This window comes from Engraulis encrasicolus, chromosome 23, assembly GCF_034702125.1.
Source record: "Engraulis encrasicolus isolate BLACKSEA-1 chromosome 23, IST_EnEncr_1.0, whole genome shotgun sequence".
Taxonomy (NCBI): Eukaryota; Metazoa; Chordata; class Actinopteri; order Clupeiformes; family Engraulidae; genus Engraulis; species Engraulis encrasicolus.
In genome coordinates this window covers 6,214,974-6,236,117 of record NC_085879.1, presented here as the reverse complement: position 1 = coordinate 6,236,117, position 21,144 = coordinate 6,214,974, and the positions used below count along the sequence as shown (strand labels likewise).

Genomic DNA, 21,144 nt, shown 5'->3' with positions numbered 1-21,144 from the left:
AAGAGCCACAAATGGATTTTAAGAAAAGGCAAAAAACAAAAAAACAAAAACGGAATCAAAAGAAATCAAACCAATATGTAGATGAGGGGGGAAACTGGGTGGGGGTGGTTAAGAGTAAGAAAAGAACTGAATCCACAAACCTGAGTCATTAAATGCAGTTCCCCTTGCATTTTGAAGACATTAAAATCTGGATCTAAAGCATCATGTACACTGGATCTCTAAGCCTCTCGAGCCGGTTAGACCTTAAACTGAAAGTCGTCTAAATGGGGATAATTAAAAAGACAAGACATCTGAAGGCCAGTCACCACATCTAATGGGAAGAGACTTGACAACACATTCACTCAAGCAAGGACGGCAGTCTAACGTCCATGTCAAAACTTACATGAAGAGGGGAAGAGAGTGTCCACGTGGAACTTAAGGTGTGAATGTGTCGTCTGACTGCAACAGCAATAGTAAAAAAAGCAAAACTTGCATGCACATATTACGGCATTATCTACTACACACAACCCGACCAACACAAGGGAAGGGGGTTGGCCCATTCCAGATGGGTCTGGTCTCTGTGCCCAGTTACTGACACACAACTGTTACATGAAAAGTCTTGGTGTATAAAGCAATGCTACAAACCTGAGAAGAATATGGTATCCTATGGATTTTCAGCTGGATTTCTACAGCTCTGCGCTGCGGTAGTACCTCTGGAGATTCCCATGTCGTAGCGGACAGCTAAAGGTATACGGCCAGCCTATTTGACCACTAAAAGTACTGAAGATGTATTTAACAGGAAAGACAGCATATAACCTGTGTTCAATGGATTGAGGAGTGTTGGATGCTCCATGACTCCTTAATACAGGGATGACTTGAAAGTCAGTGTATAAAACATACTAGTCTATGAAGTCTGAAAGCAATAACTCATCAATTACAAGGCGGTCAATCCATAATGAACTTAACATTGATGTAACTCTTCATCACAGGAAATGAGCTCCCTGAGACGAATGAGTCTTCCATTAGGGGTAAATGATGTGCAAGACTATATTAAATAATCTTTGAAGTGTTCACAGTATTCAATGAGCTTCATGTTATTGGTCCATAATGTCTAGAGAATAAAAGATATTTATTGATGGAAATACATACAGTTAGCTGGTATCTGAAATAAACATGTTTTTAATATGTTTAATCTGTGTATCAGTAATACAATGAAACAGATGCATATAGTCAACTTCTTTTGAGATTTAGGAGATCCTCTTTAAGTAAAGTCTGTAAAATAGAACACCTGGATTTTTTTTTAATCAGATACTTCCTATCTTTATGAACACGATCACCGCAACAACTAAGGAAAAAAAAGTCAATTTGTCTAGAATAACTACTGCACTTAAATTGCTTTACAATCACACTAGTGGGAATCACAACTCAAAATCACTACAACGAATAGTCAACATATTCTGTCAGTAACAACGGCAGTGAACGGAGAATATTTAAAAGTAACGTGACCTAGTCCTTATAATGCTGCGTTTGGATGTTTCATAATAACATTGTGGCCAAAAAAAACATAACAGTGGCCATCAATGCCATTGAATACTTGAATAGAAATATTGAAGAGGGATACGAACGCCGATTAAGATCCAGATGCCAACAACCTGTTTTGATGCAGAACTAAGGACTAAATCAAGTTCACTAGGTACTTGGCCATATACATAGGGGTCTGGTGATCCACACGTCAACTTAAATACATATTTCCAAATAAAATAGAACTTACAGTACATCGTTAAAGGAAAAATTAACTCAACCAAGAAGCAACAGGATGTTCAACTGAATAATGACCAATCGTCATAGTAAAGTAAACTGCAACATTGTAGGTCCCCCACCAAGGTAAATGAAAAAGGAATCCAAAGGAGTAGTAGTCCTATTACGCGTTGGTAAACCAGGCCTATTTGCGACTGAGCAATGCATGTCTCTTACAGATTGGATGTTGTACTATGAGACGATGTAGGCTATGGTTGGGCTCTCTGGGCAAGGAACACCTGACCTGAGTAAAGACCAGCCTGTGATAGCTGAGGTTTGTTGACTGTACCAGGAAAAAGGGGGTTCAGTGATCCAGTCACGTCCCTGCCGACAGTACGGCCAGGGACCACTTAATGGATGGGATATTTATACGGCCGTTTAGTTTTTGGCTAGGGGCATGGAGCTGCTCTGCTGTGCGACTCACCGGCATTCCTAATAGGAGCCTCCATAACCCCCCCTGCCGTAACCGCCACCGCCTCGGGAGTAAGGAGCATTGCTTCTGCCCGCGTAATTACCTTTCATGGGACCATAGCCAGAGGACTGCTGGCCATAGCCACTGCCAAAATCATTGTAGCCGTTGCCTCCGCCATAGCCTCCCATTTGGTCGCCATAGCCTCCCCCGTAACCGCCACCGTATCCACCACCATAACCACCTCCGTAGCCGCCATCGTTGCCGCCGTAGCCACCACCGTAATTGCCGTAGCCACCGCCGCCTCTTCCACCTCCATAGCCGTTCTGAGATCTTCCCATTCCGCGGCCGCCGCCTCCTCTGCCGCCTCGGCCACCGCGGCTGCCTGCAGCCTGGATCTCTTGTTTGGTGAGGGCTTTCTTCACCTCTACTTTGTGACCATTGATGGTGTGAAACTTGAGCACGACCGCTTTGTCAGCGGAATCGTTATCTTCGAAGTAGACAAATCCAAAGCCACGCTTTTTACCTGTGTCTTTATCGGTGATCACCTCAGCCTTTTCAATGGCTCCGAACTGGGAGAAGCATTCAATGAGATGCTCATCTTCGATGTCATCTTTAAGACCCCCGACGAAGATTTTCTTGACTTTAGCCAGGGCTTCTGGTCTGCCAGCATCTTCGCGTGCCACGGCCCTTTTCAGTTCGACGTTGTTACCGTCAAGAACGTGGGGCCTAGCTCCCATGGCAGCATCTGCCTCCTCCGGTGTCGAGTAGGTCACAAAGCCGAAGCAACGGGAACGCTTCAACGCTTGGTTCTGCACTACAACACAATCTGTCAACTCGCCAAATTGCTCAAAGTGTTTTCGGAGACCCTCGTTGGTGGTTTGTACATTAAGCCCACCGACGAACAGTTTACACAACTGATTTTCCATAGTTTTGGTTTTCAAACACCACTGCGACAAAGCAAGGCTAACTGCTATGTAGTCACGATGCTCAAAATGGCGGACTTTATCCTAGGAAAATAAAAAATGGCGGAAGGTAGGAGGCGCAACAGTGAGGCTGTTGGGATTTAGTTCTAACCGGCTTCTAATTCTATCCTCTTGCCTCCATCCTGAGAACATTTTTTTATTATTATTCCTCAACACTTAATTTCTTAAATTCTAAAATTTATTTTTTATTTATCACCACAATCTCTGCAAACACAGTGCAATACCTTATTAAAAACCATGATGTCCAGTTTAGAGCACCCTCCCCCCATGCCCAAATGATGGAGAGTTCATAATGATTCACTGATATTAGATTATTTACTGAACAGATAGCAAAAATGGTTAAACGCATCATATTCTTCCATTGTCACCTTAATGGTTAACAATAAATCGTGGATTTTTTTAAAAGTTGATTTTTTTGAAAGTGAGCAGCACCTGGTCAGATTATTTTGGAAACACTTAAGCACCATTGTACCCCATGCAAGCTTGCGTTGGGGGAGGGAACATTGAATGAATGAACGGACAAGGGATGAATGGGTTTAAAAGCAGTACGCCAACGGGTCTGGATTTAAGGAGAGACATGAATCGTTGTGATGCAACATAAATACAAAACAGGCAGGTTTCAAATTATGAAAAAAGTTTAATACAATTTGACAGGGTTGTTAACCGATCTTTGAGGTTAAGCAACATTCACAAAACTTGAGTCAACAGAACAGCACAGGTCTTGGGGAATAAAACTGGATCAGTCAAAATAAACGTGTATAAAAACTAAACCCACAGAGCCTGACATTTCACAATTATACATCACATAATAAAACAATAAAATACTCGAACAGAGAACAAGCTGCTTTTTACATAAAGTTAGCCAATTCCCCTGAGTTTCATGGCTCGTGATAAACACAGAGCCAACAGACAGATCATCGTTCCGAGTTTCGACCATTTTAAAATAAAAACCATTCACTACAATCATTAAAAATGGAATTAACGTGCTGAAAAAAGGGACAGTTTGAAGTCCATAGCTAATGTCCATTGTAAACGGCATAGTTCAGAAACAGAACAGGAGGGAAAGGGATTCGGCCTGTGGTTTGGATTGATGGAGACTGCCTCCAACCATTGCAAAAAATGTGTTCTGATGTCCCCAAATCTGTGCATCCCTCAGAGGGACATGGATCAATACCCACCATAACCTCCCCTTCCGTATCCTCCACCACCTCCACGCGCATATGGTCCCCCACCCCTACCACCGGCGGCATAATTACCGGTTTTCATTGGACCATAACCGGAGGGCTGTTGGGCATAGTCCTCTCCAAAGTCACTGTAACCGTTGCCGTTACCATAGCCGCCCCCCATCTGGTCGTATCCACCACCATAGCCGCCTTGTGATCCGTAACCCCCACCGTATCCACCGCCATAGCCGCCATCATTGCCATAGCCTCCGTAGCCGCCGCCATAACCTCCTCTTCCGCCGCCGTAGCCATTTTGAGGCCGAGTCATTCCTCGGCCTCCTCCTCTGCCCCTTCCACCGCGACGGCCTGCTGCTTGCATCTCTTCTTTAGTAAGGGCCTTCTTGACCTCTACTTTGTGTCCATTAACTGTATGGAACTTGAGCACAACTACCTTGTCGGCCGAATCGTTATCTTCAAAATAGACGAAACCAAACCCACGTTTCTTGCCGGTCTCCTTGTCGGTGATGACTTCGGTTTTCTCGACTGCGCCGTACTGTGAGAAATATTCAGTGAGGTGATCCTCTTCGATATCATCTTTAAGTCCACCAACAAATATTTTCTTCACTTTAGCCAATGCTTCTGGCCTACCGGCGTCCTCCCGAGCAACGGCTCTTTTCAAATCCACGTTGTTTCCGTCTACAACATGTGGCCGAGCGGCGATAGCTGCATCTGCCTCCTCCGGGCTCGAGTATGTTACAAAGCCGAAACAACGAGACCGCTGTAACGACTGATTCTGAACCACGACGCAATCGGTGATGGTTCCAAACCCCTCGAAATGCTGCCTCAAGGTTGAATCTGTGGTCTGTACATTCAGGCCACCGACGAACAATTTACATAGTTGAGCGGACATTTTCACACAATTCTCTAAAAAGATCGACTGAGCTATCGCCGGCACCGCTAACGTACGGTTTAAACAATTCGAGGTGCCTCCGTCGTTACGTCACTACATGCGCCAGCTCTCGTGATTGGTTTAACTTGAGTCATAAACCCGCCCTTTCCTGTTACGTAGTGTATGTCTTTCGTGCGAAGGAGACAAAATATAAAATCAAGGTCCACACTTAACTATCTATTAAATACCACGCTTAACTATCAGCAACAACCCACTGTGCTACTTTGAAGCAGAACGCCAGTCTAAATATTATAAAATACTGAGGCTTACTCCTCATTGTATGGAGGCCTAGTGTGAGAACATTTCCTAATGGGCATTTTTTTTTTTTTACTAAATCCTTTGCTTTACATAAACCATTAAACCCTTACTCTCTATGATTAGACCAGATTTAACATTGAAGGCCTGTTTTCAAATACCATGCTCACACTGACCTAGTGCAGCATGTGCATTTGTTTGCTTTATCTTAATATCTAAAACCATTTGTGCTCTAAACAAAACCCACAAAAAAGCAAATCAAACCAAATTAGGAACAGATGGCCTATGTGGAATTATAAGCAAGCTTCCCCTTGATTCTCACATTATCAATTATTTCAGTTGTTTTAACTGTCCATGTAAGCCTAAGACCAGAATACAACTGTAGTGTATATTCACCACGTGTGAACCAGTGACTTTGTACTGAAACAAGATGAGACAATGTTCAGTGTTCTATTGAGAGAATGGTAAAAAAAACTCTTTGCATGGCCAGGAGACTTGTGTGAACTGTTAACCAGTGATTTTGCATTGAGAGATTTGACCCGTCAACATTCAGTGTTCTGTTAAGACAGGGATGTCAAACTCAGGGCCGGGGGCCAAATCTAGCACGTGGAGCCATTTTATTCTGCCAGCAAAATAAGTTCAAATGTGTATTACAATTGGCCCACATACAATTAATGTTAAAGCTTAAGACTTAACATGAAATTCTGTCTCACAGGATGTGCAGACACATTAACTACCACATATGATAGGGAAGTGTGTTTTAAATTGAACTTTGGGTATTAGGTGCACGTACATATATTTTAGGCCATTTCTTCAATGTTTAGTTCGACCCACAACTTTTATCCAGATTTTGATTTTGACCCTCAATCAATTGGAGTTTGACGCAGCCATTTTAAAGAGACTGGTCAGAATTCTTTGTAGTCAAAACACTTGAAGTGAGAATCAGCGATTTTGTGTGGAGACAACACATGGGTCAACAGTCAGTGTTCTGTCAAGAATCCCTTTACCATTAAAGTGGAAAAAAAACTGTATCTTTAAGTCTTATTTAGATTTCTGTATGGGAATGGACATGTCAGAATACAGGAATGTGTGAATTGGTGGTGGTCTTAACCCCTGGAGGTATGAAAGACCAACACATGGTCAGCAATAAAAATTAAAAAGTATAATGGACAGTGCGGGATATTTGTCCTCTACTTTAAACCATAACCTTGGTTACATCCATGCACCCATTTCAATTGAAGTGAATGTTCTATGGTGAAATACTCTTCTCAGAAAACCCATTTAGACTAGCTACATCAGCTAAGACAGAAAACCACATCTGATTCAATAAAAACTTATTTTATTCCATATAAATTGACATCACATGGATGTCCATTGAGCTCCATTACAAGTGGATTCAAATGTTGCCCAGCAATAAGAATTAAAAAGCGATAAAATGATAAAAACAGATTTAAAAAAAAGTCACTGGCAAACCTACATTTAAACATAAAACCCTGCATGCTTGGGGGAATGTTCCCCCACAAGCCATGCTTCACTTTATCAGTCATGTTTACCAAAACGTATGTGCATTCTGATAAAACTGGACCCAAACAGTGCTCTTGCACCTGCAGGATCGAATAGGACAATGCATCAGTGCAGTGCTAGTGGCCACTGGCTGCAGCCTCACAGAACAGGCCCATGGGGCCTAAAGAGTCCCAACAGTCCAGATGGCCCACCAAACTCCACAGCCACACAGCTGATGTGGTTTGAGTCAGGCATCAGGTCCCTGAAACAGAAAAAAACAAAACACGGATAAGACATTTGGATATAAATACACGTGAATTAATCCCAACACAGAAATTAGGTCATTTAAGGTCTAAAAAGGAGTGATTTGTTTGGGTTCAGACCTTTGCAACAGGCTGCAAAAACCATCACTTCACATACATCTCATTTCAGAGACTTTTCAGGCACGATGGCAAAGGTTAGCCAACTGCTGTCAGTCCATACTAAGAAAATAAAAATCAGAACAGCTACAGTTCATTCACTGCTTAAATACACTAGTTAATAAGTTAAAGTTGACCAACACTTAGTAAAGACAGGTTTGATTACATACCTAGGGTTTTTTGCAGGGCGATATCCTAATGTGAACAATTGAATCCTATTATGGACCCCATGTATTGAACAGGGTCTCTGAACGATCAGCTACAACTATTTTGTAGTAGTGGGATTACTGAAAGAAAAGCTATGTGTGGGAATCAGGTGTAAATATGAACCCCGCTTGTCCCCAACAAGGGCAACTTCCAGAGCTACTGGTCACCAACTTCATCGGCTCGTCTTTAGGTCACACGCCATCGTACAGTACCGGCAGATGTCTCCAACTAGGATAAGTAGTAGTACTGTATGTAGAATAGCATAGAGGCACCTAAAGCTAAATAGACTGGAATTTAATACAAGTTATTTAGTTATATGCATAACAATATAGTAAGAGAGTATACTAAAATATACGGTCATAAAGATTATTTTATTAAAAAAAACATACATTGGCATACCATTGTTGAACAACTTTCTTTGATGTGAAGACATAATATACAAAGTACATATGTAAGCTGGAAACGATATACCAAGCAGTAACCAAAATACCAAAATGCAGATAAATAACTTGTTCCGCAAATACAACGGCAGGCTATTGGAAATGCCACTGCTTTTCAGTTGCGTAATAACACTACTTGATGTGCGCCATAAACACAAAACTGAAAACTGGTGTCACTAGAGATACATTGCGTTGGGGTAAGTTAAAATGTAATTGAACCAAATCAATGTAGCCCATGATACAAACTCTAAAAACAGAAAAAAATAAAACGAATGCTGGTGAACAAGCCTTGCGCATAAGGTGAAACAAAAAACGAATTTATAAAGTAAAACAGACAAACTATGCCCTACCGACACGACCTTAACAAAAGTGGTCAATTGACTTAGCACGTGTTCTAGAACAGCTGGTCGAACAAGTCAGGTTTTCTGGGAAGCAGACTTCCTACCTGTTCAGATTTGAGGTCTTTTTCGAAAGGTTTCACAGTGTCCACCCCGAGTTGTTATGAAGAGGCCAGATGATTGAACCATTTTGTCCAATGTCGTGATTTTAGAGGGTATTGTGGGACAAAGTTCTCAGTTTCAGTCACTGCCCTCAGTAGGGCGCCCCACCGCCATAAGCGCCTCTTGGATATCCACCCCCACCGCCGCGGGGATATGGTGCGCCTCCTCCTCTGCTGGCGCCGTAACCACCAGCTCCTTTCATGGGCCCGTAGCCTGAGGGTTGCTGGCTGTAGCTGCTACCAAAGTCACTGTATCCATTTCCGCCACCGTAACCGCCACTTTGATCACCGTAGCCGCCGCCATAGCCTCCGTAACCTCCGCCGTATCCACCACCACCGTAGCCTCCGCCATAGCCGCCATCATTGCTTCCGTAGCCATAACCTCCACCGTAGCTGTTGTAACCGCCTCCTCTGCCACCTCCGTAGCCATTTTGATTTCCCCTCATGCCTCTTTGCATTCCTCCTCCTCGTCCTCCCCTTCCTCCTCTGCCCGCCGCTTGCATTTCTTGCCTCGTGAGGGCCTTCTTTACCTCGACTTTGTGGCCCTTGATGGTGTGGAACTTGAGCACGACGGCTTTGTCGGCGGAATCGTGGTCCTCGAAGTGGACGAATCCGAAGCCACGCTTCTTGCCGGTGTCTTTGTCGGTAATGATCTCGACCTTCTCGATTCCACCGAATTCGCCAAAGAAGTCAAGGAGGTCTTGGTCCTCGATGTCTTCCTTCAGCCCACCAACAAACACTTTCTTCACTTTGGCGACCGCCTCTGGTTTACCTGCGTCGTCGCGTGCCACGGCTCTTTTCAGCTCCACGTTGCGGCCATCAATAACATGTGGCCTAGCAGCCATTGCTGCATCTGCCTCCTCGCTAGCGGAGTAGGTAACGAAGCCGAAACAACGCGACCGCTGCATTTGCTCGTTCATCACAACAACGCAGTCGGTGAGGGTTCCGAACTGCTCAAAATGAGCTTGGAGACCATCTTTCGTCGTCTCCACATTCAGACCACCGACAAACAGTTTGCAGAGTTGTTCCATGACTGCTTCTAGTAGAGTTCACTTTAGCTTTCGACGCGGGACTCGGCTGCTCAACAGTTGGAAAGAGTGTGCCACCCCACCTCGATTTAAGCCTCCGTAGCTCTGACGTCATGTACGTACGTGGACAAAAGAACGCCCCCAGTTCTTAGCTCGAGAGCTCCACCTAGCAGGATCTGCGTTGTCTTGAAGATTAGGGTTTACTCCAATTTTGATTTTAGAATTTTGATACATGTCCCACTTATTTGACGAGGGAATAGATAGCATGAAATAATTCATTTCTTTATATACCGCCATTTAGAGGATAGGCTAGGCCTACATAACACATAGCCTAATAACAATGTGAAGAAAAACCATGTGCAGGCTATACCACTTGTTGTGGTGTCCTCTGTATATTTTCAATCTATTTATTTACTTGTCTCTAGTAGTAGTAGTACCCGTAACTTATTTTTATTAACTATGGTAGTTGGTACTTAAATAGCCTTGTCTTCAATCAAGTTCCAGTTTGCACTGTTTTATGTCCTCTCCACGTCATCCAGTGCACTTAAGCCAAAGCAAAATAATACTTAAGCAATAGTGGGGTACTTTACAGTAATAAAGCAACATGCATTTTATAATAATGCAGTAGGCCTACAACACAGTGGCAAAGCTTACCAACACAGTGAGCTAATAGATAGAACATCTTTAGGGGGTATGCCTACATACTCAACAGAATTAGAGCCAATATTTAAAACGGGTGAGGAACCTTTTTCATTCCAGGGGCCATTTCAAATTTTATAAAGTCCTCCGAGGATTGAGCCCTGTAGAAGGTCAGTAGACCAAAATTATTTCCAGGATCAAAAAATGAGAATAAATTCTCTGACTAAGGCACTCCAAATTAAAATGTCTTTATTAATATGACAGGTCCTACATGGACATATTAAAAACAAGGTCCGGCATGAGTGCCTTCTTCAGGGCACTGCCTTAGTCAGAGAATTTATTCTCATTTTTTGATCCTGGAAGTACTATACCTTGGACTAAAGAGCACCCAAACCCAAGAAGCCAACAAACTATCTGGATAAGAGCACGCCATACTCCACAAACTGAAAGACCAAAATTATTATTATTATTAAAAAGAACACAAAGAGGATTTAAGAGTGCAGACATTTTTCTTTCTTCTAAGGTCCTCCTAGGGCCGTGCTATGAACACAAACAAGGATTTCCCCCTGCACTTTAGGTCTACAGGTATATTGTGGACCCCTTTACAACAGACATACCCTCACTAAGTCCCCTGAAAATATCATTTAACATGTAAATGTCATTTCTATCATTTCTTTACCAAACATATCATATTTGATGTGAAACTGCACACATCCTGTGTGTGACTTATTGGCCTAAGTAACAGGCTGTCTTTCTCTGTTGCATGGAAGATCACTGTCTAGGCCAGGAGTGTGAAACCCAAATTCACAGCGGGCCAAAATTAAAATCTGGGACGATGTCTCTGGCAAACATGAATTTTTATTTAAAAATTGTCCCTGCACACACTTAATGTCCAAAAGCAAGTTTCAAAACCACTCATGCCCACCATATATGGTTGTTCACATGTGCCTGCAAGTATTCTGTTCTGAGTGTGTGAGGCCTGGGTCCACTCATATTCCTGTGACAGACCAGATTTTGTGTACAAAATGCAGTGTTCATTCACTTTGAAAATACTCAGAGACCAAATAGACCAGGATATTTTAAATAGATTCTCTAAACTTTGAATTAACCCTGTTTTTTTTTTTGTTTTTTTTACAGTGAACTATACTGTATATTAATGGTGCATACGGGCCAACTGTTGTAGATCTGAATTGATTTCACAGGCCAAATAAAATGACCCCACAGGACAGATTTGGCCCTCGGGCCTGAGTTCCCTGGTATAGGCTATGTCTGATTGAAACACGACCAATTTTGTGAAAGTAATTCAGCAATAATGGATAAAGGCTGGCCCACAACATAATACATTTCTGATCAAATTAATAGGCCTGATGTATTTCACCCTCATGCAAAAGAGGTCGCTAAGGTCTTGACCTCAGGTTTCGTTAAATGCGTGAGACCACTAATTCTCTGGTTTAGCACAACAACAGGCCAAGCGATGCCAAAGGTTTCGCCGACGCCCTAACGATGATCAAGTTGTCAATGGTCCGAGTTTTTGTGTCTGAATGAAAACTCCTTCCCCCCTCACTTCCCCCTCATGTAAAGGGTTATTTCTTTCAGGTGTAAATGACTTGTCCTTCACACTTTGGTCACTCTCACTGATTATATTATGCAACTGGACAAGCCAGACTGTAGAGGGTAAGAGCAATGTGAATAGGCCGAATATAAATAAGCTAAATAATCAGAATTAAAATGATTAAAACTATTAAAGCTTTTTCCTATATTGTATTAAACATAGAAGTACCCTAAGACCTACCTTAGAAGCGTGCTACATTAATACAGGTGCAGTTTGTGATATAATTAGTAGTTTATTTTCAGAATGCATGCTGCCCATTCGCAGATGTTACATTTTTCACAAATACTACCATCAAATTCAGTATTCATTATGACTTGGAAAATTTCACTTTTCATAGGCCTACATGAAAAGTTGGATCTTGTCCATGTCAGTCATTTTGAATGTCCAGAAATACACATGTTCAGCTCCAAAATTGAAGCTACTGCACTTGTTCATACTAGCAAATATTTATGTATTAGCCGGTAAATATTCCTGAAAAGATTAAATTTGGCAATAGGCAGCACAGTTTCAATGAGCAGCAGTTGCAATAATGACCATATGATTAGTCTACTGTTTCTAACAACATGCATTGAGCAAGAGTAATGTACATGTCCTTTGGATATATTGCATTATGAAGGGCCTATACCAGGACACTGGATGCTTCACACATAAACCATCAGAATCAGAAAAAAAACACTAGCCTATAGTCTATATCACATACAATGTTTAAGGCTGTACTTCGAGATGTTTTTAACAGACATAATAAATAGCATCCTTGACAAACAATGGTCACCCAAATCACAAATACAGCGATTACATTATGATGAAATTCTGGAAGAATCATAGGCCATGCCCTCCTCTAAACATTTACAATGGCTTGAAATATTCCTGGTGTCATTTTCAAATTCTTTGCAATGTTTGCTGCAAACTTTGTTGTCTCAGACCCTTTTAAATTGGCAAATGTTTCATTTTCCACATAGCATACACACAAAATACAAAATAGAAGTCAGAGTTTCTCTATCTCATTTTACAAGGATAAATGTCAACAAAGGATAAACAGCTGTCTCTGTCACTACCATACCAGGTCTAGCTTACTTGAAGTCTTTGTTTTCTTGTGTGAAGCAAACACTACTGACATATGTGCTGATAAACTGCTGGCCTGTTGTGTTTGCTTTGCTCCTACGTGGTAAACAAAGCCCCTGTAGGCTACTAGAGACCTGTAACCACCACAGCTCTAAATTAACTTTTTTCATCACCAGCCAAAATGGGTCGAAGATGTTAATCTTACACACTAAACACACACACACACACACACACACACACACACACACACACACACACACACACACACACCAGCATTTGGCTGGTTGGCGGATGTTCATTTAGAGCCCTGCCTGTAACTACATGCAGCCACTGGCATCTCTGAAACTTACTGAATAAAAGAGGCTGTGTGTTACTGAGATAACGTCACAAAGGCTCTCAGCAAACCTTCGTTTCAGCCAGAGGTGTCAACTGCTGGAGATGTTGATGGCCCATATGTGGAGGGGGGGAGGGACACCGATGCAGACTGGACGAGTGGAGTAGATGGTTCCAACTGACTGTTTTCTTGAGTTGCTATATACAGTAGATGCACATAGACCTTTATTTCATTATCTAACATTACATAGCACCGAAGCAAGATCTAAGACAAGGGTGATTGATGCAACAACTTAATCTTTTGGCAACAGAAATGTTTTTCAATTATTGTGCCAATATCGAGTACCTTGTATCTGGAATCCTAAACCAAAAGAACACCAAGGCAAGGATGTATACCCATGCAACACTCTTGTTTAGTCTGCCATAAGCATTGCACTGAAGACTCTTTTCTCTTAAGTGACTCAGAAAACAGGGCCCAACAAAGCTGCAGCTAAGACCCAGCATCCACCCATCCCAGAAGGGCTCATGTTCAAAGACTCAAATGTTCAAAAAGCTGTCTTGTCTAATATATTGCCATATTAGAAAATTGTCTTTTGATTGAAGGTTGTGCGTGTGTGTGTGTGTGTGTGTGTGTGTGTGTGTGTCTCTCTCTGTGTGTGTGTGTGTGTGTGTGTGTGTGTGTGTGTGTGTGTGTGTGTGTCTCTCTCTGTGTGTGTGTGTGTGTGTGTGTGAGAGAGAGAGAGAGAGAGAGAGAGAGAGAGAGAGAGAGAGAGAGAGAGAGAGAGAGAGAGAGAGAGAGAGAGAGAGAGAGAGAGAGATTTGAGAAATTAATGTTCTGAGTGTGAATAGCAATGGGGAAGAAGGAGTTCTTGTACAGTATATTGCTTTCCTGGCCAAAGGAACTCTGAACCTTCTGCTGGAGGGAAGCAGCGCAAAACAAAGATGGAGTGGGAGGGATCTAGGAGGATGGAATTGGCCTTCCTTTCGAATGCGTGGCTATACAGATCATTGAGCTCTTTCTGATGTATGCCTATTAGCTTGCTTGCTTACTTAGTGATGTTGGTTTGTCTGTCTGTCTGTTTGGTGGTTTGTTTGTTTGTCTGTCAGCAGGATAGCTCAAAAAGTTATGAACAGCTGAAAGTTTATGGAGTTGTTGGAAATGACAAAAGGAAGAAGTGATTCAATTTTGGTGGTGATCCGGCTCGCAATTCGGATCCAGGAATTTAAAAAAAGATTCTTCACCATTGCGGGAATGGGCGAAACTTGACATTCCAGTTTCTAACTACAAAATTAACGCAGAAAGACTTGGAAAAAAATGAGGGAGTAACATAGTCACATGTTCTATCAAACAGCTTCCTTGGCAGAGGTCTGCACTCTCTGAGTGCATGTCTAGTTCTGTTCAGTTTGTTTTTGCTTGTATTTGTGATGAAACCGTACCAGCATGTTACTCATCAGTTCATCAATCTGCACTAGCTACCAGTGCCTTCTAAAATTAAGAACAAGGCCTTGACCCTATAACCTACACAACTACCCCAGGAACTACTTAAGGTAATATAACGCCAGATGTTCCTTCCAAGATGTTTTGTTCCTCGACCCCGACCCGCCAGGTTGGTGGGGGGAGTAATTAACCAGTGCGCTCCCCCATCCTCCTCCATGACTGAGGTACCCTGAGCATGCTACCACTCCGTTGCACTGCTCCCTTGGGGACCCATTGGGGGCTGCCCCCTTGCATGGGTGAGGTTTAAATGCAATTTTGTTGTGTGCAGGGTGCAGTGAACATTTGTGTGCTGTGGAGTCCTGTGTCACAATGACAATGGGAGTTGGAGTTTCCCAGGTGGGCTTTCATGTTCTCCGGAACCGGGGAACTTAGGACCTTTTTTCCAAAAATGGGTTGTATGTTCCCCGCTGCTTCCAAGTAGACTGCTACCGCATGGCAAAGCACAGGTTGTTGTTGCACCTGTGACAGGTTAGGTTTAGGGATAGTTTTAGTCAGGGCACAAATTTACAAATCAGGAACATTGCATTACTGACTGGTTAGATTTAGTGATCGTTTTGGGAAGGGCACAATTTGAAAATTCAGAAACATTGCATTAATGACAGGTTAAGTTTAGGGATGGTTTAGGGAAGTCTTAGATACAATGAGGGGAACATAGAATCCTTTTTTAGAAAAAGGGCCTTAAGTTCTCCGGTCCCATACAAAGAACGGGGAACATAGGACCCGAGGAATATAGGAGCTAGACAGTTTGTGTATGAGGATCCCAAGCAGTGTGCCATAAGGGGCATAAGCCTTTAAAATGGCCTTCAGATAAGCAGGTGTAGACCAGACTCCTACTAAGTTACTTTGGAGTCAAAGCCTTGTATGTGCTTAATCCGAGTAGCCGCCACCAGTAGCTAATGCAGACTGATGGGGAGAGAGGAGACATGCCATGCTGCACCTAGATGTCTTTACTGGAAATGATCTCATCAGACACAGTCTCACATTACTTCCTAGAAGCCATTATATTACTATCAACTATTTGTAATATGTAGAAGCCCTTCTATGTTGTTTGTTTTCAGTGGAGTAGTGGGCCTATTTTAGCACACGTGCACAAAATGCCTTCGCTGCACAAATTAACCTGCTTTTTTCCAAACAAAACATCTGACATTTTACAGCTACTAACTCCAGTCTGTCAGCATGGCAAATGTATGTTCAGTGCCATCTGGTGGACATTCAAATACACCACTGTGAGAAATGCAATGCAGAATGAGCGGGAATTCATCGAAGTTGCATAAAAGTGGCAAATCGCAACATCACAAATTCCTGGAGGGACTGAATGCATGACATTGACTTGCAATCATTTCACAGAGAATAATACGCAAACAAACAAGTCACCAAACCTCAAACATATGCCTTTATTATTTTTCCAATGTCCTTTGTCACACAGAATTCAAACAAATAAATAAACAATAAAAATACACAAATGAATCATTTCCTTCATCTACAAAGCCATGTAACAAAATGGGAGTAAATCTTCTCAAGTAGCAAGTTGACAGAGAGATAGATCACAGTGCTGTGTGTGTGTGTGTGTGTTAAGTTTACTCTTGTTGTGTTTGTGTAGTAGGACTAACAGACTGCTGATGGCCTACCATCGCACTGTAGACACTGACAGACATGTTGAACTACTGTGAAAACCTACATGTAAGATTAGTACAGCTTCCCTCCACAATACTACACCACACATCAGCAAAATCATTCATCATCGCTCAAAGACATTTTTGGACGTTAATAATCAGAGAGGAGGACCCGCCACTCTAAAGGAATATTTTCAGTATTTTTGGGGTTCTGTTTACTTACAGTCCTTGATCTGAAACATGTCACTGGGAAGTAGTGGTTTTGTTGTTACAGAATCGTAAGTGCCATTCACATCTCCCATCTGAGATATACTACACAGCAAAACCCTCCAGATCACCTTCCAGCCAAATGAACATACACGTAGCTTATGCCGTTATGAAGGCGTGAGTAACATACTGTACAGAGCACTATGAGGCATATACTGCTGCCTATACATTGAAGCGTATACATGTACTTAAAGATACAGAAGCTGTACATTAAGTCGACATACATTACAGGTAGCAGCTTTTTCTCGTATTGCCTGTGAAGCTCGTGATGGACCGTATGAGCGTCTCTATTTGCCATTAGCTTATATGCACAATATACTACATAATTCACAGCATTGCCTAGGCGTACTCCAGGGAATGCATAGAAAGTGTTACTTTCTGAAACAACATCAAACGCTGTGAGAACAACATATACAGCCAAGTTGTATGTTGCAATATTGCATTATATGGTTTTAAAGACATTCTTATATGTTTTTTTGCATACATTTTATGTAAAGCAATTAGCGTGCATTGGATATTACTGTGTTGCCATGGAAAGACAATTGATTGCCAAAAGCAGTTGATAATCGTGATTTTCACTTAAGTTCTTTTTCTGATGTGAAACTTCTGACAGTTTTGGTACATGTAAAGCCTATATATTCCATGAATATAAATCTGGAGACTTAACTATATTACAAACCAGGCTATAAAATGCACAGGCAACGTCTTTCCTTTCGTCAGATTCATACACCACAATATCCAACCTGAGGCATTTATACAACACAGAATTCAATGGTAACTTTTTTAATGTTTTTACTTTTAAAGCTTCTCCAATGTAATATTTCCAGACTAAATCTGTTACAAAGGAACACCTGTTGTTGTTCAGCGGCTGTTTATGTTGTGAAGGCAAACACAGAGCACACCTCTGTGGTCCTTTAATTTGATATGGAGAGGGCTAGGACATCTGATTAGTCTTAACACAGGGGGGAGGGGAGGGGCTTTATTCTGGTGCCACGGATGGTTTCTAAGAATTTGGCTTTACCACGGTTCTCTAAAAGGGCAAAAAAAATACAGAGCTTGTGTTAGAAATTTCATTTTTTTACACCCATCCCTTTCTAGTATCATTTCAGACTTTCAAATGACAATAAATACAATATTCAATAAAATACTTGTGAATAAAGGCAGTGGTAGGTTCGCATTTGGTGACAAAGTGGGGAAAGATAAAATACATAAAATCCTTTGAGCTGATAAATCACATACTTTATTATTATTATTTATCTCTTTTTTACACCTAAATACATTATTGTGGATCATGCTCACAAAAGTTCATTCTTCATTCCTTGCATACCATGTACGTATGGTGTCCTCCCCACCCCTGAAGACAATGCACAACCTGACAATGGCTGTAGGTATGTACAATATGCACTGTGTATAGCATATACTGTATGTTCGTCATAATCCTATTACAATTACAAAGACAGGAGTATGCAAGCTAGTCTAGTGTGTCTTAGTGCAGTCATCTGAACATGGAGAACACTTCATATGGATAGGCATTGACATATAGCTTGGGGAGGCCCTAAAGTGCTTGTGGCAGGGGAATGGCACACACACACACACGCACGCACGCACGCACGCACGCACGCACGCACACACACACACACACACACACCAGGGCTTGACATTAACTTTTTGTTCACTTCTTGCTCACCGGCCACAGTGGCTAGTGGTTTTCCACAGTCACTAGCCATTCAGCCTTTCTACTAGCCAAAGTCTTGTTGTCAGTATTTTTAGACAGATTTTCTTCACTATGATACATCTAAGCGCATAAAATGAAATGATAAACAAGACGATCAGGGCTATGAGCATATTGTGTTAAACTACCTACTGTACATCAGACAAATAGAATCTGAGCGATCTTTCTTGAACCCAAATATAACACAAGGTGTAAATCAGGATATATATACTGCTGAGATATGTCATAGCCCACCCAAGAATTAGTTACCTGCCAAAGTGGCTAATGAGGCTAATATTTTTACTAGCCACGGCCAAATTTGACCCATATCTATTCGGTTGGCAGGTGCCAATGTCAGGCCCTGGTACACACACACGCACACACACAGGGCTTGATTTTTTTTTGTTGCACACACACTTGGCCAATGGGCAGGTGCTAATGTCAAGCCCTAATGTCACGCACACACGCACACACGCACACACGAACACACGAACACACACACACACACACACACACGAACACACACACACACACACACACACACACACACACACTGCCCCCTGGTGCTGTGTCACTTGTAGCGCGAGCGTACCTGCAGCAGCGTGGGCGTCTGCTCCATGATCCTGACCAGCAGCTTGTCTATGTAGTCCTCCAGGTCCCGCACCTGCACCTTCATCTTCTTCAGCTCGGCCTCGCGCTTCTCCAGCAGCGCCCCCTGCACCTCCGACTCCTCCCGCTGCCGCTCCACCTCCACCTCCTGCTGCAGCAGCAGCGAGATCAGCTCCATGTTGGTCAGGTTCTGGTACTGGGCGCGCGCCTCAGACAAGCGGGCCTGGGAGAGAGGGGGAGATAGATAGACCAGAAATGAGAGATCATCTCCATGTAGTCTCAAACATACGTCATACAGTCAGACAAACATATGCGTCTGGAGAGAAGAAATGAAATCAAATTAGAAAGAGGCAGGCAGACAGACGAGAAATGACAGCTCCATGTTAGTCTCAGACATACTGTATGTCATATGTCAAACGCCAGACATACAAGGCTCAGACATGCTACATAGGTGACTGGGGAGAGGAAATATGCCTTTATTGTCTCTTGGAGAGATCAGCTCCATGTCAGTCAGGTTATGGTGCTGGACACACGACTCAGACATAGGTACACGCCAGGAGAGAGACAGGAGATAAGATAAAATTAGTTTTATGGTCTCTCTGAGAGATCAGCTCCATGTTGGTCAGGTTATTTTGCTGTGCACACAACTCATACATGTATGCTTTGGAGAGACGGGGGAGAAATTGTCATATAAGAAATGTTTGTGTATTGGCACTAGACTCGGACAGAGGCCTAAGACAGGGACAGAGAGAGAAAGACAAGAAATAAGAGATAAGCTCCATATTGGTCAGGTTCAGGTACTGGACATGCGCTTCAGATGCCTGAGAGAGAGAGAGAGAGAGAGAGAGAGAGAGAGAGAGAGAGAGAGAGAGAGAGAGAGAGAGAGGAGAGAGAGAGAGAGAGAGAGAGAGAGAGAGAGAGAGAGAGAGAGCGAGAGAGAGAGAGAGAGAGAGAGAGAGAGAGAGAGAGAGAGAGAATAAAGGGCAATATGAGCTATGTTCTGGTGCTGCACCCAGGCTTCAGACATGCAGGCGGGTATGAAAGATAGGCAGACAGGAAACACTATACCAAAGGAGCCTCTCTTTAAAAGAGATATTAGTCATGGGCCTAAAAGATAGAAAACCTGCCACAAGCATCACCCGTCAAGCCCTGAAATGGAACCCCCAAAAGCTAAAGGAAACAAGGCCGCCCCAGGAACAGCCAGAGAAGAATAATAGAAGCAGAAATGTCCAAGAGTGGGTTGAACTGGGGAGAACTTGAACAAAAGCGTGAACAGAGTGAAGCAGAGGTTTTCCGTTAATAGCTTCAGATGAGCAAAGGGCTTCAATCAAGTCATTAAGCCGATGCACGCCGAGTCAGAAAAAATGTTCGGGGCACGACCATGACACGATTTTCAAGCTCGGGGGCGTGGCGTCATTTTGGGTTACACGATTGTGTGCGCCATTACTTTACGACAACCATAAATTCCCCTTAAGAAAGAGACAGAGTCATGTCTGGGCCTGAGAGACAGAGCCATGTTCTGATGCTGGACCCAAGCCTCAGGCACAGGAAATATGATAAGATAAGCTTTGAACATCTTTTAATCTATCTGAAAGAGAAATTGTTCTATGGTAATTCAGTGAGTGTGATTACAGAGAACACAAGGAACATGACAAACATAGACATAAAACAATTCACATTCATCCAAACATGCTCAATACACAACTAATAGATACTGCTCACAAATGGCAATTTGGAAGACAAGGGGCAGACTGCTGTCTGGTCCATATGTACAGTATAGGCAATGCAGTATTCATTCATTCTTTTTAACCCATTTTGTCCTAAGCCCTATTTGGGAAAGGGTGCCCTCTGCCTATTAAATCCTAAATATCTCAGCCTCTGAAGCACATAAAAACATGAAATAGGTTACATTTAAAATCTAGAACCTTCAATTTGCATTAGTATAGTGTTCATTCAGCTCTAACATGCCCCCATCTTTAATAAAACAGCTCAAATCTCAAGAACTTGCAGCGTATATGTCGCTCCAGGACACAATGGGTTAAGCATACTACATATTAAAAATACACACACAGCCACACACTCTTGCTTGTCATTCTAGGATTCAAACATGACACTGATACAGTACAGTACAGATAGACAAAAAATGCTGAGTCATATATCACTGTT

General features: G+C 42.5%; 2 protein-coding genes across 2 annotated transcripts in view; both read right to left on the bottom strand.

The window, feature by feature from the left end:
- Nucleotides 1-1,089: 1,089 nt before the first annotated feature.
- Nucleotides 1,090-9,719, bottom strand: LOC134440699 (uncharacterized). Its single transcript, XM_063190830.1, has 4 exons — nucleotides 8,700-9,719; nucleotides 7,254-7,303; nucleotides 4,342-5,336; nucleotides 1,090-3,195 (listed from the first exon to the last, which is right to left on the bottom strand). Exons 1-4 carry the CDS (start codon nucleotides 9,635-9,637, stop codon nucleotides 2,209-2,211), a joined length of 2,970 nt encoding a protein of 989 aa, XP_063046900.1. The 5' UTR covers nucleotides 9,638-9,719; the 3' UTR covers nucleotides 1,090-2,208.
- A 6,426-nt stretch (nucleotides 9,720-16,145) lies between these two features.
- The window catches only part of rab11fip5b (RAB11 family interacting protein 5b (class I)), a 30,749-nt gene continuing 25,750 nt past the window's right edge, over nucleotides 16,146-21,144 (bottom strand). Inside the window, exons 7-8 of the mRNA XM_063190025.1 lie at nucleotides 18,962-19,201; nucleotides 16,146-17,688 (exon numbers count right to left, since the gene is read on the bottom strand). Of these exons, the coding sequence (XP_063046095.1) occupies nucleotides 17,662-17,688; nucleotides 18,962-19,201 (267 nt within the window). The 3' untranslated portion in view covers nucleotides 16,146-17,661. The remainder of the gene's footprint in view (nucleotides 17,689-18,961; nucleotides 19,202-21,144) is intronic.